Genomic DNA, 23,471 nt, shown 5'->3' with positions numbered 1-23,471 from the left:
CTGGATTACTTTGTTCTCTAAAGTCAGGCCTCTTATCGCTGTAGAGCAGGCCCCAGCATGCAAGTAGGAGCTCTTCTGTTTTCCATATGGGGTAACTGAACCCTTAGAGGGAAAGTATCTACTGCTGAGCTTGCACAAGCAGTGGTCACACTGGAAGTCCACATCCCTTCCCCCTTTCTGAATACTAAAATTAGTTGCACATTAAAAGGATACAGCCAAGATGTGTTTAAATAATTGTGAAGTCTTTGCTTTTTCTGCACTCTAGAAACTACTCCCTAGAACCCTGAAGCTTGTCAGTTTTATCTTCCATCGTGGTTACCCCTACTGGATTTTTGTAGAGCTGCTCAGGACTGCTGGTAGCTGACCTTACAGGTTTCATGGAAAAGCACTGGTGCATGAAACACACAAAGAATTGCACAGACTTTGTGAAACGGATGATAGGTCATAGATTGGATTGGCTTTTTAATTGATCAATCTTCAAAGTACTCCTTTTTTTTTTAAGATGTAGACTCAGTCCCAGTGGGAAGATGGATTGAAACATGTTTATTTGAAACATTACAAGGCATTAGTTTATTCACCAGTTTCTTCTCTAAGCAGCTTTATTAGCATAAGAAACCCCCACTGTATGTGCTTTCACAACACAGAGTGTTCATCTGGCCTGTGCATGGTGAGTGTATGAGACGTGTTTGCAGCGATTCAGTCGAGTGAACTGCAAACTCTATTCTTGGCATCCAATACCTAGCTTAAATGAACTCTGCCTTTCTCTTCTCTCTCTCCTTTCTCTCTTTCAGCTTGGCAGTGACCTTGGCGGGGGCATTGGAGGAAGCCCGGCAGTAAGTGCCATCGATTTTTTTCCAGTAAAAAAAAAAGCTCCCCCTAATATAATAATTCTGATATAATCTTCCCCCCACACACTGCTGCTTTATTAAACCACTGTGTTTGTGAAAACAGGCGGCTGTCACCACAGTGAATGGCAGCGGGTCCTTCAAAAGTGTTTGGGTCCCCAGGTGAGTTCTTCAGGACTGGAGCTGCCATCTCTGGAGAGAGAGTCCCCCTCTCCTGACCCTAATGAGCAAAAGGAGGCAGAGCTATTGTCTTCATTGAATGGCCCTGGTCTCCTGCTGTTAATAACTGAGTCCTTCAGGGAAATAACCGAACTTCTGTAGCAGAGGCTTTCCATTCCTGGCTAACAAATGGGACTAGATATCTAGTCTGGAGAGGAGTGAACTGTTTTTGATCATGGGACTAAGAATAGAGAGCTCCTCCTCCGCTGGGATGACATGACCCTCTGCGCCCAGCTGTATCATGGCTCTGCCACAATTTCTGGATGTGCAAAGTCCTTTGGTATTAATTCAATGCAATCATGGCAATTAGTGTGGAGAAAAGAAAAGGATTTAAATTATCTTCTCCTTTTGCCAGGCATATGGAGACTTGTTCCCTAAAGTGTATCCTCTCAAGCCTAGAGGTCTTTTTTTTTTTTCTACCTAGACAGGAGGGGACTACTAGTGGTGGTTTCAAGGATACCATGTGGTTAAGGTGACAGCAAAGATTGCGGGGATTAGTCTCCAAGAGCATTGGAATTCAAATGCATTATTTAGCACTCTTGATAATTCAGCAGGGAAGCTGTAAAGTGCTTTAAAATATTCAGGATATTTCCCAAATTCATGCCTTATTTAACAAGCAGCATTCTCCGTGTACACTGTTCATCACTACCCTTTCTTCCTAATTCTTGCAGGTGGGACAGACCTTCATTCCATCATCTGTGCCTGCGACTTTTGCCCCTTCACCCACCCCAGCTGTGGTTAGCAGTGGACTCAACGACCTGTTCGAACTCTCTACTGGTATTGGCATGGCCCCTGGGGGATACGTGGCTCCGAAATCTGTACGTAAGAGAAACATTGATACAGTACATTGTTCATCAGTGATACAGCTTAGGCAGCATGGAGATAATGAGGCTGCTCAGTTGTCCCCTTCATGCTCTTTGGAGATATGGGATGGAATACATGAGTTACGTTCCATTAGTTAGATCTTCTTCTGTTTCCCCCACAGTGACAGCAATTGTTGAAGGACAAATCTAACCAGCTCTAGACTTCAGTTTTCAGCATTTCCCTACTATTGCCAGTAAGGTAATGTTACTGTAGGAAGGATTTGTGGGAGCTGCAATAATTTGGACTTTGCCACTTTCCCCATTGGGCAGCTACTAGCTAGATGCCCTGTAGCAGGATTCCAAGATTTCACCTCATTAGTGCTGATCAATAAACAGAACATCCATTTGTATGAGGGGAGTCCTATTTATGAGGGATTAAAATAAATCCTTGGTTGGTGTGAGCACCATGTTAGTGGGTGCCCTGGATTTGCACCTGATTGTAGAAGAGAGAGATGGTGAAAGCACTGACTGAACTGTTTTTGTTATTCATCCAATTCTTGATGATTCTTCAGTATCAGCAGAACTTGGTCCTGCTAACAAGGCTTTGGCCAAGCTAGAATAGCCAGTGTGAAGCTAGATCTGTGGGGAAAGCATGCCATTTCAGAGCAGCCGTTGGAATGTGGTGTTTAGTTTTTCCATGCCCTAGGTGTCACTGAGGGATGGAGTTCTTCCTTGTGGCACCAATGTGTTCACCTTCTTCCTGTTTGGAGCCGCCACTTTATTAAAGCCTTTGTTAATCTCCGTGAATAACCAACCAATAATTATTGTTTACAATAATATAAAACCCATGTGCATAAACTGCTCTGCACCTTGTGCCAAGCTTTCAGCATTTGGCTTCTTGCTGGTACTATGCCAAATAAAAGATTGTGTACAGACATCCCACCAAGTGTCAAGTTAAAAGCACTATATCCGCTGCTCAACCAATCACCTTTACAGTCAGCATTCTCCCCAAAGCACGTCTGCCTAGATGTGCTGTCAGACCAAATCCTGAGCATAATGAAGTGGTTTGACTTCGTGCAAAACGTTATAATCACACAGCGATCTGGCCTTCCTTCAAAAGCTTGTTGTATTCAAAACAGCATTGCCTGCTCTTCAGCCGTGTCACCAGGATGAACAAAAACACCCCAGTATGCCATGCTCTCAAAGTCTCCATCAGTGTGCGAAGCGTTGCATGCCATGACACTACCTGGCACTGCCTCCTAGGCCACTCTAGATATTCATAGATTTACAGCTTGAGCCAGATCTGGGAATTTCACTACATGAGGCCTGGTGTGACGCCATCAACCATGGTCACTCTGGCTGGTGCAACAGCCTCATTAGTCTGTGTTAGCTGATGGTCATGATTCCCCCTCAAAGGTTCTACAGGAACAGATAGAAAAGGAGGACTTGTGGCACCTTAGAGACTAACAAATTTATCTGAGCATAAGCTTTCGTGAGCTACAGCTCACTTCATCGGATGCATTCCTGGATAGTTTCCTGGGTTAGTGGTTTTGCTCTGTGGTGTGGGGTTGCTGGTGAGTATTTCCTTCAGGTTGGGGGGCTGTGTGTAAGCGAGGACTGGGCTGTCTCCCAAGATCTGTTCAGCCCCCAACTAAAACCTCTCCAACGCATCATCAAGGATCTACAACCTATCCTGAAGGATGACCCATCACTCTCACTCTCTGTTGGTAATAGCTCACCTTAAGTGATCACTCTCATTACAGTGTGTATGGTAACACCCATTGTTTCATGTTCTCTATGTATATAAATCTCCCCACTGTATTTTCCACTGAATGCATCCGATGAAGTGAGTTGTAGCTCACGAAAGCTTATGCTCAAATAAATTGGTTAGTCTCTAAGGTGCCACAAGTACTCCTTTTCTTTTTGCGAATACAAACTAACACGGCTTCTACTCAGGAACAGATAAGAGCACCAGCACCATGATTGTACTTGGTTCAGTCTTCAGGATTATCCCAACACATGCCCTGGAGGAATCTGCCTTTTCAAGAGATGAGTTGGTCCTGGACACCAGCCCCCTTCCATTTCTGTGCAAGTTGGTGTTATCGAATGTTGCAGAGCTCCAACAGGAGCTTTGTAAATTAATAGAGTTTTATCAATGGAATAGGAGCAGCAGGTTTGGTATTGCTCATTGGTGAGCCTGATTGCTTTGCTCCACGTGCAGCATACTTGGTCGGCATTTATGTGCTTATGGACACCGTAACAGTTGCTGAATGAATGGATTGCACGACTCAAGACCTTTCTTTGAAATGTTTAAAAACTCCGTAGGGTTCACTGGGTTACTCCAAGCTGGGCTGTGCTGGTGCTGAGCAGGATTTCTTGTTGTATTTCAGGTTTGGCTGCCAGCAGTGAAGGCTAAAGGACTGGAGATCTCTGGGACATTCATTCACAGGCAGGGACACATCTACATGGAGATGAACTTCACCAACAAGGCTTTGCAGCACATGACTGACTTTGCGATTCAGTTTAATAAGAACAGGTGAGAAACCCACATGCCCTTGGCAGGAAAGTGGCAATGTCCTAGAAAGGGCTCCTGGCTCAGTTTCCCAGTTCTAGACATGGGCGTGAGTGACCTGGGGTTCCCAGTCTGCTGCTCATGACCTTCTAGGGCACAATTTTCATTGGCATTGTGGGATTTAAAACAAATCCAGATACTCTCATGGGCTCTTTCATTGGCTGCATGTTGTAAGTTCCAAACCACTAAATAGGATTAAACTAGCCTTCTTGATCTATCCAGTTAGTCATCTGCGGGCTACCATTGGCCCTTTGCTAACTAAATCATCTTCCATTTACTGGCTGAACAGCATGTGAAGGGTTAGAAGATAAAGAGGGGCAAACAACTGTTCTAAAACTTCCACAGAAAACGTTCCTAGATCAACACTAATACAATGAAAAAATTAATGGTAATGATTTGTCATTAAAACCTCTTCAGTTTATGGTATCGTTAGTTACCTGTACTTATTACCCATGGGTACAGGTCACCAACACAGTGAGAGTCAAAGCATAGCCCACATCTTGGTGAGATTTCTCTTCTTCACCTCGTCTGCATGCAGTCAGGGCAAGAACTGTGCATATGTTCTACCTAGAGTCCTAGATTGCTTCGTTAGGTTAAATGCTGGAGGTGGTGAACTTTTTTGAGAAGGCTCATAGCTGCTGTGTGTGGGACTTTCAAGAGTGCTCTGTGTTGGCCCAGCAGTTCTCCCCATGAAGTCAATAGGAAAACCTCCATTGGTTTCAGAAGAAGCAGAGTTAGGCCAGCACTGGGTGGCTTTGAAAACTGCACCCTGTATGTCTAGTAACTGTAGCATGCGCATCTGACACATTCATCCACCGGAAAATGAGTTCATCTCAGGGCAAAGCCACAGTACAGCCCGTAAAAACCCAACTGAGAATCTAACTGGCTTAGGTGAGTGTATAGAGTGGGGAAAATGCTACCCCTTAGTAGAATGCAGTCTGACTGTGGTCTGAAGTCATTTATGCTGCTGGCACCTGCTCAGGGGTAGATCTGTAAGGAACAATTTTAAAGACCCAAACAGGCCTCGATGTACATGTATATTTCAGTCCTGAGAGCGAATGTTTAATATGATGTGCTGACGAGTTCTGGCTATGGGTTGTATGAAATACAACTGAAAATATCATAGATTGATGCATCTGTGTTGTTTTTAATACAATCTGCTCTCTATAGGCTGCCCTGCCCTGGTGAGCAAGCAAGCATATGGTCCCCTCTTTCTTCTAGCGCTGAAGCTGCAGCTGCCCCTTTTTACATGTCAGTGATGTTTTGAAACAGCCCCTGGATTTGTAAGGCTAAAGTGTATTTTTATAGCTGGTAAAGCCTTAGTCAAGTACAGCTAAGCTGACAGGCTGCTGAGTCAGCAGATGTAACCGTCCCCAGCGAGTCGACGAATGACTGCATTTCCAAATTGAGTTGGGAGAGAGCGCAGCATCCACACAAGATTTAAACTGTCTGGAAACGCAGGTCTTTTTAAATAGTTATTTAAGTGAACAAATATTGTCAGTGAACAAATCACCAGGTGAAATAGCTTACGGTAAGCACAGTGGGTAGCGAAATCACTTCGCTGGAAGGAGCTGCCACTTGCCGTGTAGTAGAATGTCTAGAGCGTACAGATCGCTGTTCACAAACCTGCCCTCACAAAGAGAAGTGCCCTGTTAGTGGAATCCCCGCTCTCGTCTCCTTCACATTTGTACCTGCCTTAGTCCGAGAGAGGGTACGTGGAGTGGTCTGCCATCGCTTACGCTGAGCGGTGTGTCATGGGAACACTGAGTCACTGTCAAGATTGTAAAGGCCCATTCTGATTAAAGTGCTCTCATTCTAGCATGCAGATTCCTCATTTCTTAAGAGCGGCCTTCTAGAGGAAGGGAAAAATCGCTGCCAAAATACACTGGAATCCTCTCTCCCTTTCGGCTGTCATGGCCTTGTCTACGCTGGTGGTGGTATGTAGGGTACACGTAGCTACACACTGCAATGAAAAGCAGGCTGCATCCCCACTGCAATGTGTAACTACCTTTCAGGCTCCGGCTGTGAGGAGCTGCCAGAGCCATTCCCTCCTGACGGAGATATTCCCTGCTGCCTCCACCCACCGGAGACTTTACCTGCTGCCTGAGCCTCCCACTGTATAAAGCCCTGTTTAAACGCACTTTGATATTACACTCCCCTAGAAGATGTTCGGACATAGGTAGTGTGTACTTCGCGAGGCACAGTGGACCAGCATGTACTGCTTTTGCAGCAGATCGACTTGTATTCCTTAAATTAGATGTGGATTCTGTGGCCAGTCCAAACAATTCCGCTTCCTTACTGGTCCAGTGCAGCTGGAAATTGGTTTTGGTGGTCTCACCCTCTCCCTCCCGTCAGAATCCCAAGCGGTCTCCCCTCCTATCTCAGCTGACTCCCTGTGCCTTTGGAAATGCCACGCTCGGCCCTGCCCAGCCCTGGCCTCCTAAAGTTCCCCTCCTCCCCCAGTCACTGACCTTCAGATTTTGGGTGATGCGGGTATGTCTGTCTGGACTCTGGAGCACTGTGTAATTTGAAGCTTGGGACGAAGATGGTCAGCAGAGAGGCAGCCAGATTAGTAGGATCTACTGTATGGGCAGAGATTCAAGAACAGTTCTACAGGACAGCATGGCCACAGAGGGGGCAGCCAGGTTAATAGGTTCCATGCAAGAAGCGTCTGGTCAGGAAGACTGTGGTGTGTGCCAGTGTGGGGAATGAGCTTTCTCCCCTCCCTGCTCTTGCTGCTGTTTTTTCTTTCTTCCCGTTTCCTCCTTGTTCCCAGCTATCTCGATGGCCCTTTCCGTGTCAGTATACATCGTGTGGCCTGTTCCCCTGCCGTTGAGCCATAGCAGTGATACAAGGCCTGTGAGCAGGAAGATTCCCTTCCCCCACACACAGCACCACAGCATTTATTGGGTGCTTGTCATCCCTTCAACAAGCATGTGTCAGCCAATGCAAAGAGAACGCCGAGCATTTCTAGTGCACCCATCACCATGGTCTCTTCCCCACCTGGCCGGGAAATGCAGCCCACCTTCCGCTCAAAGGAAGGCGCAAGAGTAGATCACCAAGGCTTGTTACATACCCTGAAGGTCAGATAGACGGGGAAAGCAAAGTTAGGATAGAAGGTCCCTTACTGAGAATATCCTGCCTCCAGCTCCCTGGAGTTCAAATTCAACGAGCATTTGCCTCGATGCCCCAGCTGATCTGAGCTGCTGAGACGAGTACATAAGGAGAGACATGGTCACTAACATAACCAGTCTCAATCCAAGCTAACATCTTGAATTGCACTTGCAAACAAGCCATTGCAGAGTATGGAGGTGAAACGTGTACCTTATAAACCCTGACACTAAGTAGGACGCGCGGGGTTAAAATGTGTCTGAGCCGGAGTGGGATGAGTGAGTGTAAATCCCATCTGCTTTGGCCGGGTGCTTCCCCAGTTAGAGTATAAAGTAAAGCAGAGAACCAGCACCCATCCAAAACCAGCCATCTGGCAGTGCTGAGAACTGCCTTGCTTTGTAGCAGTACTGGTGCAAACTGCTGATTCGTCTTTGGTTAGATGTTTCATGGATGTCCTCTGCCTGCCCTGTACTAGTTCTTGCATCTCTGACCTTTGCTGCTAGCTTTGACACAGGGTCCACAGCTGCCTGTCTGCCTACTTCTCTGTGAAAGTGAAGTGTGTTTGTCCCAGGGCATGAGCCTTCCTTCCAGCCCTTCTGAATTCATGTCCTAGTGAGCTGCTCCTTGCAGGGCAGGCTGCTGCTCAGCAATTAGACTGGCCCCATGGGAGAGAGAATGGAAATGTCGCCAGAAGATAATCTCTTGGCTAGGGTGGGCCCGTTTTCAGGGAGACCAACGAGACTCAAGTCCATGTGCATTGTCCTATTTCAAGCAACCACCTTGATGCCAATTGTCACCTATTTCCCTCTCCCCTAAATCACAGTGGGGCACATCTCAGGAAAGGCAGTAAGCTAAGCCAGCCCACGCTAAAATGGAGAGCAGAGAGAACCTTTGGGACATCAGTCCCTGACCCCCTTCCCTTTAAAATAAGTGACTATGTCACTATAGGGCTCTCAGAAATACAGCGCTGTGTAAACACCCTCTGGCTTTCTCTCGCCCAGCTTTGGAGTCATCCCCAGCACTCCTCTGGCCATTCATACTCCGCTGATGCCAAACCAAAGCATTGATGTCTCCCTTCCCCTCAACACCTTGGGACCTGTCATGAAAATGGAGCCTCTCAACAACCTCCAGGTAAGGAGCGTCTGATGCTACATTGGGGGCTCACAGCTCAGTTGTCTTCCTCCTGCTTCTATTGGAGGTCACCTCTGTTTGGGGGCTCCTCCACCTAGGAATCCAGAAGTTCACTGAAATGCTGAGCAATGGCTTCTCAGGGGCAGGCAGTGTGGCCTTCTGGCCAGCAATCTGTTGGAAATGGTTTGTAGCACTTAGGGGTGATCTAGGTCCCCTCTCATCCTGAAAGATCCTGAAGTACTTTGCAAACCTCAACTGACACACAGTGCAGCCACCTCTTGGGTGGAACATGGCCAAGAGCGTACAGCAAGGCTGCACAGTGTAGGACAGGAGGCAAAGATGATTCCTTGGTTAAACTGTACGGAGGAGGCAGAATGTAGTTACCAGAGCCGGGCTTTGCCCTGGGAACTGGGCTAGTCACTCTCAGGGCTTGTATTTAACACCTTCTCCAAAGGCTATGTGCTCTTCTGATTATATGGAGTTAAAACATGCTCCTCGTTGGTATTTTAATACCCCTCCCTCCCAGCACCTTTATAGCAGGAAAACGTAACCCTTTTAACCTCAGATCCAAGCCACACTGCGTCAGAACATCTGCCCTCTGTCACGTCTGGTGTGACCTCTGGAAAGTGGCGGCTTGTGGCGGATGATGTACACAGGAGCTCCTGAACAATGAATGAGGGAGGCTGGGTTTGCTATCTCCCCCCCCCCCCCCCCGAAAGGGGGATACCCATCTTGTTTAATCTCCCCCAAGGAGTGACTCCCTTGTGTTGTATCTGTTCGTATTGGCAGTAAATAAGCTGGCCCTCTTGGAGCTGCGTGAATAGAGCAGATTCAGATGTGCTCCAGACAACATGCATATGGAGCTAGTTGAGAGGGCAGGGTGGGGATTTGCCAAGAGCCAGGCTCTAAAGGAGAGGCAGAGCCACCAACATCTGGAGATGATGGCTTAACATGAAAGAATAAAAGAACCTGCAGGAAAGATGGCTGCTGCTGAAGTGATGAAATATTTATCTCGCACTGCTAGTTTTAAGTGGTGCTTCTTCATTGGTACTTTCTCTGCCCCGAAGAGCTACGGTCCAGGAAACAGAGGGTATGGGGTTGTTCATGTTAAATTAATAAAACTGTTTTGTATAGTTCCTTTCTCAGGCCCTTACTTCTCAGTGTAATACAGGGGTTGGTAAAGCAATTCTCCCTCCCGGGGGCCTCACAGCGTCCCTTAGTGCAGCTTGGGGTCACATATTTCAGTGGAGATTCTGGGGTCTTGGCACTGCTAGGTTTATCTATGTTGCATTCACGTCACCTGTCAGGCAGATGCAGCTGTCAAACAGAATGGAGTTTTGCCTCGTTGCCAGAGTCTGCAGTAGCTCCCTGTTTCCTGGAAGCTGGCTGGTTCGTGGTTCCCCAATGCATCTCCTGGGTAGAGACTTCTCGTATCCAGTAGATGCAAATAATCAGCTTCACAGCACATATATCTGTGACTTGATCTGGGGCTGGGGGAGATTGGGATGAAGTGGGTCTGAATATATGTATCCCATTGGTTTGGTCTCCATTTGCATCAGGGGCCCAGACAGAGTGGAGCACTTCCCATGTAGAGAGAGTTCTTACTCCCTCCAGGGTTTAAAAAAAAATGCAATGATTAAATTGTAACTTTCATCTGCCTGAACAACAGTTTCCTTCTCTTGACTGTTCCGCTCCGTGGCTTATGATTTATTAATAAGCCTTCGGGCAAACCGCGAGGAAATAGCTCCACAGCTTAGTTCCTGAGGCTCCGAATTGGCATCACATCAAGAGTGATGCAATAGTTGCTTCTGGATGAGTGGAGCAGAGATGAACAGGTCCCTTACCCCACAGCCCCTCGGCAAAGTCACAGGAGTGTGTGGATGAGCCGCACGTGATCGCTCCCATGCAGGGGCCTTTTCTGCTTAGAGAGAAGGAGGCGGGGCAGGGGGGTTGCTAATGCCCTTGGAATCCATTCCACAGAGGGAGTAGTGCAGCATTTTGCACCATGGTGTCGGAGACCCATACACAGATTCCCCAGGGCCAGGAATAGCTAGGCATGTCAAGGTGGTGATTACATCTGTTTGGTTCAGCTGTTATGAACAGTAACTCATGGGGACAGAATGAGCGAGTCCTAGACCTTCCAGATATGGCTTTGGACATGAAGGGGTGTCCCATAAACCACAAACACACACGGAAGCCACTGCTTCCATTGATCAGAAAGGAGATGAAATAGTTGGGTTACCATGAAACCTCCAAAGACATCAGAATGCAGTTTGTTTCCAGCAGAAAATGCTACAGGAATAAAGCAGAGAGGAAACATATGTGGAAACCTCCATCTGCCTTATTTGGAAATAAGCAGAGCATTCATTAGTGCCAGATCTGCTTGCTCGTTGACTAGCTACCTCATTGCCACACAAGTTGGCTGCCCTTTTACAATCAGGGAAGCTGCCATATGGAGTAATAGTATCTCTCTCAGCTGAGAGTTAACTCACGCTGGTAACAGAAGCAAGTGAAAAAGTACTGTTGTTACTCTCCAGACAGCAGTGGATTTGATGGAGATCTGTCATTGCGCTGACAGCACCCAGCTCTGGAATGGCATTCTTTGTGTTTTCCCCCAGAAACAGTGACTTTTAAAACATCCTACAGAAATCACTTGGATGGTTGCCTTACTGATAGAGCAATTTATAGCAAAATATAGAGACGTTTGTATTTCTCTACACCTGTTTTCATTGAAGAAAGAAAACTCTCAGTAAGTTGAGTGTGACGTTGCATGTGATTTTCTGTGCATGGAAGTGTTAGGAGCCCCGTGTACAGGATTTGTTTGAACTTTAAGGCCCTTAATTTCATTTTTTTATTCTCCGTTTTTGTTGCAGTAACAGAAAAATAAGTCCTCAGGCAACCAAACTCATCTCTAAATTTCCATGGCATGTGAACTAAAAACTTCAAACGCTAGTGGTTCATTCAGCAGGCAACAATTTTAGAAGTAATGAGTTTGTCCTGTTCATGTTGTAATTTTATTAGAATGTCGTCTTCGCTACGTGCAGTTTAATTTTTACCTCTTTCCTAATCAGCAAAAGTGATCAAAACACTTAACACATTATCAAAACCCAACACATTAGAGAAGGGAGAACTAAATGTTAAGAGATCTAGTTACGCAAGATGCAGTCAGGTCCACACATGGCATTAACAGCCTTCCAGACTGTGTTTACCAGTAGTCCTGCCGTGTATGAAAAAGGATAGCACCCTCCTTCCCACCTCACCTCCAACCTAATATTGAAAATGGTTGTATTCTGCTGATGGGAACAGACAGCCAAGTTCATCAGCCATTGTGGCAAAGTTTGATTGACCCTTAAAGGATGAAGCCAGATGTAAATACAGAAGCATCTCGGCCCTGTAGACTTAAACAGACTCCAGACCCCACTGTGGTACATTGTATTTATATCCCTGTTACATTCCCCCAAAAGAGAGCTGCTATTGAAATGAGCCTTTTAAAGAGTATCTGTTGCTAAATGAGATCTTCATGAGTTAGTTCTTGTTTTGTTGATTTCCATCCGTGCTGGTTGCTTAGGAACATTTTTCAAATTACTTAATCGGCCTTTCATAGGCCACCTGGCATTTGGCTTGGTCTCACCACCACACAGCGCTGGCTAAATCCAGTGGTATTTGCTAGGCTCTTCTAACAGTGCCCAAAGGTGCCAGGGCTGAGCTGGCCTTCAGAGGCCCTGGGTTAACAACAGGCCAATGATATGCAGACTTGATGGCTTCTATTTTTCTTTCCCCACCTTGGAGCAAGGTGTGGAACCCACGTGGCAGTTACATCTCCCCTGGAGATCGCTGGGGCAGTTGCTTTTTCGAGTCTCAGTGCACATGGGAGACGGTAGTGGTTCTGAAGTTAGAGCCTGCGGTGGTTAAAAAAAATAAATCCATTAATCCTCTCCAGACCAGAGCCGGATTTGGAACAAAAAAAGCCATGCTGGAATACCTTGCCGGGAACTGTCCTGTACCAAAGTGAAGGCCCAGTCCTAATACACCCCCCTTCGAAGGTAGTTCAGAAATCCCCTCGATGTTGTAACTTCTGCATTATGCCGAGCAGCTGTGGGAGGAATTGCAAGTGTTGCAGTGTCCTGCTCCGATATACGGGATACTTTGTGAGGTTTTTTTTATGTTCAAGACATAGCTGCAGCTGCTGAACCATGAAATGAGTAAACACTTCTAAAATTCAGTGCCTTCTGTCACTTGAAAATGATGAGCTGTGTGTGGGCTGTGCTCACTTACCATCTGACCCAGAATTCTGGACCAGCTAAAACCAGGTATAGTCCAGAGCCTAGCTGCACTACAAAATCCACCGTCCTGTGGCCCAGCTGTGTTAAACCCTGGGTTGTCTTTTTACTTGTGTGGGCAGAATAAAACGTTCTAACCATGTTGGGGAGCCAAGTCTTAACTCTGGTCGAAATCTAGACTGAGCGTTTCTGTCCACACGGGCAAGAATAAACCATGTTATAACACTGTTTAGTCCACTGAGGGTGTTTAACAGCGAAGAACCTATTTACCATTGGCTGTGTAGTAGTGCTTGGGAATATTTAAAATAGTTTCCCATCAGAGTTGCACCCAAATCTCATTTTACTGAGCTTTGCATCCGTGTTTGGCCTGGATTTATCGTTCCAAAGGAGCACTTAATCTCTGCTGGAGGGGTAACCTGAAGTAGAGCTTTAGCTCATACGTTGCTGTCCATTCTGGATTTCCACGCTGAATACAGCCACGTTTGCCGGTTGTTCCACATAGTTCTGCCCAGCACCGTAAAACTTGCTTCCTTTTAAAACTTGCAATCCTGGTTGTGGCTGGCAAAATTGGCTCCAATATAGACAGGGCTTTAAGGCTGCGTCTGTACTAGTAATTTCCCCAAAATTTTCCTTCTCAACCCGCAGCCTGCTCAGCTGTGTGCTAAAGGCTACAGGCTCCCAGCTGCCACCCAGCCCCATGTGGCAGGGCTCGGGGTCCGGGTCCTGGCTCCCCCCTGTGACGGGGCTCGGGGTCTGGGCAGCTGGCTGCCGCCCAGCCCCGCACAGCAAGGTCCTGGCAGGGTCTGGGGGTAGGGTCCTGGCTGCCCCCCACGCCCCGCGGGGTCCAGGCAGCCAGCTGCTGCCTGGCCCCCCACAGTAGGGTCTGGGGTCCGGGGTCAGGGTCGCTGCCCCATGCCCAGTTGTCCACTCCTGGCCCCACTCTGTGGAGGGGTCTCTGGACGGAGGGTGCTGAGCACAGGGGTTGGGGGGATGGACACTGTGGTTCTCAACCTGAGGCCCAGGTAGCACTTTGAGAAATAGGTTTAGAACCACTGGTCTAGACGATGCAGAGGTAGTGATGATGGTGGCTAGTCTAGCCTGGCAACCCCATAATGCTGTAGTAGGGGAGAGTTTCAGAAAACTGCCAGGTCTGACTTGCTACTACACAGACCTAGAATCATAGAAGGTTAGAGTTGGAAGAAACCTCAGGAGATCATCTAGTCCACCCCAGCTCAGCTGTGTGCTAAAGGCTACGGGCTCCTGGCTGCCCTGCCGCATAGCGGGCTCCCGGCTGCCACCCTGGAGATTTGCAGCTCTCTATCCCAACAGTAACTGCCTGCACTGGATGATTTAATAAGAAACAAGCTAGAATGAATCACAAAGAGCCTTAATGTACCTACTTGTGCCTGGAGCATTGGGGTTCTCTTGGGATTTTAACATTCTACATCGACCATGGATGTGTTCCATTCCTTGGCGTTACCTTCTATCAATCACCAGGGCTTGTTCAGCGCAGCTGGTGAGCTAGCAGCCGAGCGCACGACTTCAATATTTCAAAATGCCCTTAAAATTCTTCTGACTCGGCTGGCTGGCACACATTTGTAGCGATTGTTTTGCCAATTGCTGCATTTCTTCATGGATAGTGATACTGCAAAGCACTGTGAAATCTAGAACAACTTTCAGTTGTTTCCTCCAAACTGCGTTTGAAGAGTGTAGTGAAACCTCCCGTTCAAGGGTCAAGAGAAGATGCAATTCTCTTCTTGGAAGAAGGCTAACCTTCTAGGTAAGCCACTGGAGATCAGGAGACCTGGGTTTAGTTCCCAGCACTCCCTGTACAACCATGGGCTAATCACTTTGGGGATACTTCCCTTCCTCATGGGGATGTTGAAGATAATTTCATTAACATGTGAGGGGATCTGGTGCTGTGATGAAGAGGACCATACAAGTACATGAAGAGAGGAGGTGATGTGGAAAGGCACTGAGTGCTTTCATAAGCAAGGAAACCGCTTTAGCCTCAGCAAACCGATTCAGTTCTGGGAGGAGAGACGGAAAAAACAAATATCTCTTCTAAGTGACGAATTGACTGAGTGTTGAGCATGTGTTAGGTTAGTTCCATGGTGCCGGGGGGGCAGGTTTGGGGAGGAGTTAACCCTTCTCAGAGGGTTGGAGACACTAAGACTCCCTCCTGGAAAGACGTACATGAAGGTAGAGGTCCTGACAAGCACATGGTGGAGGTTCCAGGCAGGGCTCTGTGATCTTGTCACATCTCACAAGCCAAGCAGGGCTGGACCTGGTTGGAGCTTGGCAGAAAAATCTAGGGAAACCCAGACACTACAGAAAGGGGTGATGACGATCCACTAGGGGCTGACCCAGTTCCTCAGTACGTTAGAAGGCATTGTGTTGCTGGAGGGGAGTGTTCTCTGGATCAGCCTTAGTCTTGTATCAAAAATATTGACTGCTTGTGGCACTTTTTGCAAGAATTGTGTTAGCTCCTGTCTTGGTCAAATTGCAGTTGACCCCAGTGGTTTCATCTGGGTACTGTATTGTGCTCTTCCTGCCCTAAACCGTTGTCTGATGTTGTGTGCTGTTAAACAGCTGTCATGTTCCACCCCAGAACTGGCTGTATTTTGGTGGTAGGTTAAACTGTCTATGTATCTGAAAAGGAAGGATCTTCGTGGGAGAAAACTGGCAGGGCCCATCAGTAAAGATGTGCTGCTAATGCTAGTTAGCTGGATCCTTTTTTGAAGCCCTTTGTTTAGGTGGGTACCGTTCCCCACTATTTGATAGAAGGGAAACTGAGGCACAGAGGTGGGGATTTGCTCATGGTCACAGTGGGGAGCCAGTGGTAGTTGGGAATAGAACCCAAATTCTCCCAATACCTCCCACAGATCCATGTATTGTTTTAACCACAATCCAGTATAATCTCCAGCAGTGGTGAGTCAAGCAAGTAAACAGTGCTCCCTCTTGCACTTCATTACCCTTTTTTACCTTCAGACCCAGGTCAAAACCAGACCCTGCTGCTGAGCATCGGCTTTATTTCATGCCTTGAAGAGAGAGGTGCTTAATCAGTTTTGTTGCCTTGGCCTTTCTAGCTCGCTAAGGCGAGAGCCATATCCCAGTGAGGTGGGGAAGAAATCACCCCTGAAAGCATCCATTGTGGGTAGTTAACACCCAGAGCACAGACTGGAGTCTGCAGCAGGTTCCCTCAGTTTGCCAGACCTGTCCTCACTGGCATGAGATGCAGCACATTTGATACAATAAAATGTGCTTGGAAGTTACCATCGAGCCAGACACACATGAGAGCCTCTCCTTCCTTCCACGGATTTACTGTTCCCTGACCATTGACGCAAACAGCATTTCAGGACGTGACAGCTGCAGCCAAGGGCATGGCATCCAGCCTGGACGCTCCAGGCACTCCAGTCTGCTGTCTGAGCTCAGGATTTGTGCTTCTAGGTAGAGCACGCGGCAATCAGCGGCTGTCAAATGCTGTAGGATCCTGTGAACCGAACCCATCAAATAACACGAGGGGAAGTAGAGAGCATTCATGTGAGGTTTCTGGCTGCAGACATGGTCATGGAAATAAACCGTGGCCTTGTGCTGGCAGAGGTGATGTAAAAGAAAGTCCTCTCCTTGATGACACCATGGCTGTAAGGTGCTCTGATGCAACCTCTGGGTATATCTACGCTGCAAGGGGGAGCGTGCTTTCCAGCATGGGTAGACAGACCCATGCGACCACGTATCTGTCTGCTTAGGCTGGGAAGCACAGTCCCAGCTGCAGGGAAGATGTATCCTACGACGTAGGTGCACAGTCCTTAATGCAGCCTTGGTACTCCCAGGGTGTGTGCTTTACTGAGTACACGGCATTACAGGGCATGGCGAGTGCTTCCACACCCATCTTTAGAGCTTCGTTTTAGTCCTAATATAGTTTGGGTTTGATTTCGTTTTTTAAGCATTGCACACCCACGATGTCTAAGAAATTAGTGTTACACACCCTAGAACAGCAGCTGCCAGCCGTCAGCGTTCTGATGTCCTCCTGCAGCGAAAGAGTTCAGACACAGCAAAGCAAGCGAACATGAATCCCAACAGTTTGTTTCTACAGCGGATGCTCTCTCAGGCGATGGCTCGAGGCGCCAAAGGGGCGCAACTGAACAAGCTCTGAGCAGTTGGGTGCCTGGCGCAGGTTTTGCCCAGGTGAGACCTTTTCAGTGTTAGAGCATCACAGAAAAGTCTGTCTGAACAAATGAAACCTGTCCCCTTTGTTTTTGCAAAAGACTTTGAATTCTGCCAAACAAGAGACTATAAAGAGAAGAGAGGGTTCCCCCCCCCCCCTTCAAACCAGGTTGCAAATGGAAAGCCAGCTTGAACCAGGGTGTACCAGGCAGTCTCCCTCTCAGAAGAGGTTGAGGCTGAAAGCGCTGGTACATTCTTAATTACACAGTGCAGGCAGGCAAACGTCTGTGAAGGATGAGCCCTATTTGGATCCACAAGCTCCTGTGGAACGTTTGTCTGGATGAGGGGGGTTATTGAAGACGAATGGAAATTCCTTCTGAGTGTGTCAAGCAAAGTGCTGTTATACAAGGCTACAGGGAGGCAGCTGAATGGAGCAGGTTGTGAAGAATTTTTTAAGGTCGTTTGGGGAACTTCCTGTCAGCAGCGACTAGCCCACAGTCATCCTTGCTTGTAAAAGCATCATACCTGTCAGGAAAACTTAGATAAAAGAGGAGTTAAGAGAACCTTTCGGAACAGAAGAAAGAATTCTCCTGGCCAAGAATAGCCTCCAAGTTTTCTTGGAAGAGCTTGTAATAGTGTGTGTGACGATGTGTGTCAGACGCTGCCCTGCTGAGCATGGACAGCAGTACGGGAGCAATGACAGGTACGTGGGCTGTGGTCTCTGGCCCGCAGAGCCTTGTTTTTAATAACCTCCCTCCTTTGTAGATAGCCCTGCTGTCTGCAGCAAGCTGTGGCTAACCCCTGTAGCTTTGCAGGGTTTGCACAACAGACACAGGAGTGCATCAGATGCATCTAGAGTGGGAACCAGAGATCAGAAATCCCCAGGCACTCTTGAGACCTGCTCCCAGACCAAAGGTTTGCAGTGTTCTTGCGGTGCACAGCCGCATGGGGAAGCTGTTTCGTTTGTGAGTGAATGCCCTACTTGGGAAAGGTGCTGGGGTAACATCTCCAGAAATGTAAAGTTCTCGCTCCATGGAATGGGTACAGCACAAACCCTTCCTCACTCCCAATGTGTTCCTCTTCTGGCTAGCCTCTCTCTTGGGGATCAGAGAGGAGAGCAATCTGTTCCTGGGCCTCCCTCTGGTTTCTGGGCTGTGGACACTTGCCTGCTAGGCCCTGTACTGAGACTGTCAGCCTCATCTCTCGCAAACTGCCATCAGAAGGCTCCAAACCAGCTGGCTGAAGCTCAGGCCAAGTGACCTAGCACTCATGAGACTCCACATCACTGCTCCAGTCTCTTGAGCCACCCATAGCCTCAGCGAGGGAAAAGGGGGTGGGAGGGTGAGAGAGAGAGATTTTTATTGGCTTTCATGGGTCCAGGCTCTAACAGATGTTCTCTTGAAGCCCTGCCATACAGAAGGAAGTGCCTGGTGATATGTAGAATAAACCTTGTAAAATAAACCAGGACTTATCGTGTCACAACTGGGAACTTGAGCACTAGCAGGATTACCCCCTCTCTCACATCAGCACTGCTCCCAGTTTGCAAAGGCTGCTTGTGAAGGCTGATTGTAGAGGTTTTCATTAGAGATGCTGAATGGTTTTGCAAGTGATGTCATCAGTGAACCCTGTGATGCAATTTGCTAGAGAGGACGCTGGGCTGCTTGCTGTGTGGTGTCAGGAGGAAACAGTGCTCCAGTGCCCTGTGCCACATCAGAATCGTCGGGCTCAGCAGAGTGCAGCGAGCACGGCGGGCTCAGCATGCTTCGGCGGAGTTGAGAGGGAGGCCAACAGATACCTTTTTATAGCACTCTTGTAACTGCAGAAGCAAGATCAGTGTATTAATTTGGTGTGTTCCTCTAGATCTGTGCCTGGAGGGAAAGGAAGCTCTTTCCCCGGCCCCTGTTGTAAGCTGCTGCTGTTGTATAGCAGCGACAGTTAGCTACAAAAACTAATGAACCTCTGTTGCTGTAGAATAAACACTGCCGTTAATCATAGAAATCAGAGCTAGGAAAGATAGAGTCCACCTCCCTGCCATGCAGCATTGCTCACTACAGTACGTCTTACTAGTGCAGAGTCCAGACCAATTTAAAATGCCCCGAGCATTGGAGCGGCCCCATTCCTCAGGAGATTAACATGCTGCTTAATAGATTTCACTGTCGTTTTCCCAGACATTTAGCCAAACTTTTTCCAGCTTCAGTTCAATCCCATTACTCCCTAGTTTATATCCAGTGTTACCCCCATCTCTCTCCTGGCTGGCTACACTCTTCCTGTATTTATAGACACCTCTCTTTCTCCCCCCCACATCCCCCGGATCGTTTAGCCAAATCTCTCACGTTCCGCTTGGATAAGTCGTTCCTTCCAGTCTCCCAGTTAGTTTGTTTAGATCTCTCTGAAGTGATGGCAAGAACTGAATATAATCTTCCATCTACCTCTCGACCTTCAAACCTGCCAGCGTGTGATGTCAGCAATCGGTGTATGACAACAGACCATAATGTGGAGCTATTTGTATTTATTGGTCATTTACAAGGTGTAGCGGGTTTAATTAAGCCCTGCTTTTAAAAGATCTTTTCTCACTGTGTGAATTAAATATACACGCTTTTGCAACAACAAAAGACATGGAAAAAACGAGTTCTGTCAGATGCAAATCTCCTGCTTTTCTCTGCTTTCTGGGGACCCTCCCAAGTGCGCCAGAAGAATTTTCAGCTGTTCAGAACGCTGACCTTATTTCCTTGCATGTATTCCAAACCAGCTGATTGGTGTGTTCAGATTTCCCATCACCCCCTCCTCTCCTTTATCAACAGCGGTTTCTACTGGGATTAGCTTTATTTCTAAATAGGCCCTACAGAATACATGGACATTTTATTCTGCAGACAAAACACGGAGGTCTTTAATTTTGAATCTGTGGATTAATCTGGTTCACCACTGGCTATGAATCCTCTGACTGGTCACCTAACTGAAATACAAACACAGTGGGTGAACCAGATTAATCCACAGGTTGATCTGGTTTCCCCAGGATCTTCAGGGAGTGAGGTGATGAAGTGAGCTGTAGCTCACGAAAGCTTATGCTCAATAAATTTGTTAGTCTCTAAGGTGCCACAAGTCCTCCTTTTCAATTCCTGTTGACATTCAAGGGTCTTTACATATCCCAGCCACAGCCCATAACAAGATGGTAAGCATTTTCCAGTCAATACTGTCTATCCAATGCCTGGGTTAGGATTCACATATGCCAAGGAATTGCGGATATCTGCTAAACTCTGTTCCAACGACATTGTGTGGTGTGGGCAGAGAGTGGGAGAGGGAGAAATAAAAGGCCGGAGCCACACTCATGACCTCAGTTATGACAATATGTTTTCGGGACCTCTGGTTTGCCCCCTACTATTGCCATAAGCCTCATCAAGGCGAAAACTCAAGTGAGGTCACTCTTCTGGTGAGCAAAAAGCAGTCAGTCCTATGCAGACTAGCTTCTTGGTAGTGCTAAGAGGCAATCGTGTGCCTCTCTTCAGCTGTGCGAATTTAAGGGGGTGTTATCGATTAAACTTTTCACCCATTGATTGCCCTCCCCCAGTTGCTATAAAGCAGATCCTGTTCCTTCAAGCCCAGTGCAGAGCTGTTGACTCAGTCAGCTACCACCATAGTGACATTTACAGCTTTCCCCAGGGTAAAGCCACTAAACACCAACGAATTCAGGCACTGCTGCGAAAGTGTGTTAAATGTCCCCCTTACCCTGGAGTAAACTGCACTATTGGTCTTCTCTGTGTGCGTGTGAAACACAGGAGGTGTAAAGGGTTAAAAGGAGAGGAAGTGGTAGATGGGGGTAGTGAGGTGAGAGCGGGGGATCTGGGTTGTATTCCTGATTCTGGCACTTACGTGCTGTGTGACCTCAGGCAAGTCACTTAGCCGTTGGACTTCAGAGTCCCCATTTGAAAAATGCAGCCTTGTGAAGCACGCCGAGGTAATCTGACGAGCGTGGCAATATACGTGCTAAACAGCATTAGCAAGGTGTTGCTGAGACACGTCCAAGTGCAGTGCAAAAGGGAGCGTCCGGAGTTAGTGGCCGTCCGAGTATGAACCAGCAAATGGAGCCTGTGCCCAAACTCCACCTACATGCTGCAACAAAGAAATCACATTCAATGCAGGAGAAAGGGAGAGGGGACATAGGAGACCGGCTTCAGGCTATGGAGTATTCAGAGCGTGGCTAGACTGAGAAAAGAGAAACCAAGGAATCTATGTGGAGGGGAGAGGAGGACAGGGAGATGGAAAGGGGAGTGTGAGCCTAGCTAGTGGGAGGCTAGCTGAGATTGTAGAACACACAGGTTGGGTGCGGAAAGGGCTAGGTTGCAAATAGGAGGGAGGGGACATGAATAGAAGGTTAAAAAGCCCATCTGCGGACTGGGGTGTGAAATGACAGAGTGCCTGCATGCAGCCAGAATAGATTAGTGTGGGGGGGCAGGAGTGATGGGAAATGAGGGCGGAATAAGAAATGAGCATGAGGCCACTAGCTGTGAGCCCACAGCGGCTGGCACAGTGAAGAGCCCATGGGAGGGGAGTGAGAATTGATGAAGGAGCAGGCTGGGGGCACTCCTTGTCTGTACCTGCTGAGAGACATTCTTCCAGGCTCAGCAGCGTCCCCACATACCCCAGTGTGCACAGCTGGCCTTCACCTCCAGGCAGGGCCGTTAAAGATCACCACCCCTAGAAACGCACAAACTCCCGAGGACAGTGTCCCTGTCCATCCCCAGCACGCTACAGAAAATGCCCTAATTCTCCTGTTTCGTTTCCTGCCAGGTGGCTGTGAAAAACAGCATCGACGTCTTCTACTTTAGCTGCCTTATTCCTCTCAACGTGCTTTTCGTGGAGGACGGCAAAATGGGTGAGTACTGTTTGGCCAGCGTCCCTCTGCTCTTTGGAGAGCCACGCGGGCAGGCGGAGTACAGCGTCCTGACAAAGCACAGCTTGGTGCCAGTCCGTCTGTAGCAGAGACCCATCTGTACTGGGATGCCAGGGCAGTGTAGTTAGCCAGTCCCTGCTCTCCTGCCGTTGCTATTCAAAGCAGTTGCATTTCCAGAACATCCCTCCTCTGGTCTGATTATACCTGCCAAGCATAGGTACGCTGTGCCAAATCCTGCTCTGATGGAAGTTGTTCATTGACTTCAGTGGGACCAGGGTTTAGCCCATAAATCTTACGCTCTAACCCCTTCTTCATGTTTTCTCCTGTTCAATAGTCTGCTTTTTACATCAGAGGTGGAGAAGGTGCCTGGAAAACAGAATCATAGCTGGGTTCTACGTTTGGCCCTTTTTGCTGATGGGAAAGGGAAATCCTGCATGATGTGGTTCTCGTATTCTGAGCTGTGGGCTCTTCCTAACAAACCCACCTGCTCCTGACTCGCGAAAGTCTGCTGCAGCAAAGACATTGGGAACAGATCCAAATGGTCTTCCAGACTTTGCTGCTTTCAGTAAAACTAGGCTAGACAAATTGCTAGCCACCGTGTTTTTGGGAAAACTCTTGAACTATACCCCGAGGGATGGACTAGATGCGACCTGGCAGGCCTCTTCTGTCTCTGCAGCATGTCCTTCTGCAGTGACTCTTGGGAATGGCAATGTGGGTAGTTCAGAGAACCAGGAGGGTGGGACACTGACCGTTGTCTTTCCTGTATGTAGAACGCCAGGTCTTCCTTGCCACGTGGAAGGATATTCCAAATGAAAACGAGCTCCAGTTCCAGATTAAAGAGTGTCACCTGAATGCTGGTAAGTAATTTTGTTCTGGACCGCAGCAAGCCTTCATGTAATGCAAAGGAGTGACGATATGATAGTCGAGTTTTTTTCGGTCATTAGCATTGTGTATTGACAACACTGACAAAGCAGGATTGCAGGTACAGGCCGAGCAGTTCCAAATTCTAGCCCCAAGGATTTGTTTAGGTTAAACTTTCAGCTGAATTCCATAAAAGGAGGTTTCCCTAGTGAATGTCTCTGGAAACAGTTCCCTCCCTAGGATTTCACCTGTTCCCTTTTTCCTTCTGTTATAGTTCTTACATTCTCCCTTTCCTGTTTATTTGCCTTCCTTGTCATGGTGTCTCTGAGCAGGGAGCTTTGGGCTTGATTTCAAATCCTTCCTGCTTGTTACTGTGGTTTGTACCCTAACCCACATCACAGAAATTTCATATTGGTTCCAAGTTGTCGTCTTTCACTGTCAGGCTGGGATCCCTAAGGCTTGTTAGCTGTAGGGGCAGCTGTGGTTGAGTGGCTTGAGAACAAGACTAGGAGTGAGGGAATGTGGGATGTAGATCTGCCACTAACTTGCTGTGCCACCTTGGATGAGTCACTTGTCCCTCCTGTGTCTTTCCCC

The 23,471-nt window shown here is 47.7% G+C and overlaps 1 protein-coding gene across 5 annotated transcripts in view; it reads left to right on the top strand.

Moving 5' to 3' along the window:
* The window catches only part of AP2B1 (adaptor related protein complex 2 subunit beta 1), a 98,034-nt gene that overhangs the window by 59,753 nt on the left and 14,810 nt on the right, over positions 1 to 23,471 (top strand). For 4 of the 5 annotated variants that reach the window (XM_074974453.1, XM_074974455.1, XM_074974452.1 and 1 more), the window contains 6 exons: positions 792 to 833; positions 1,736 to 1,882; positions 4,258 to 4,403; positions 8,552 to 8,681; positions 21,914 to 21,998; positions 22,787 to 22,873. In XM_074974453.1, coding sequence (XP_074830554.1) covers positions 792 to 833; positions 1,736 to 1,882; positions 4,258 to 4,403; positions 8,552 to 8,681; positions 21,914 to 21,998; positions 22,787 to 22,873 — 637 coding nt within the window. The remainder of the gene's footprint in view (positions 1 to 791; positions 834 to 1,735; positions 1,883 to 4,257; positions 4,404 to 8,551; positions 8,682 to 21,913; positions 21,999 to 22,786; positions 22,874 to 23,471) is intronic. The other variant, XM_074974456.1, reaches the window with a different exon arrangement.

This window comes from Natator depressus, chromosome 17 (assembly GCF_965152275.1).
Source record: "Natator depressus isolate rNatDep1 chromosome 17, rNatDep2.hap1, whole genome shotgun sequence".
Lineage (NCBI taxonomy): Eukaryota > Metazoa > Chordata > Testudines > Cheloniidae > Natator > Natator depressus.
This window is presented reverse-complemented; position numbering and strand designations above follow the sequence as displayed.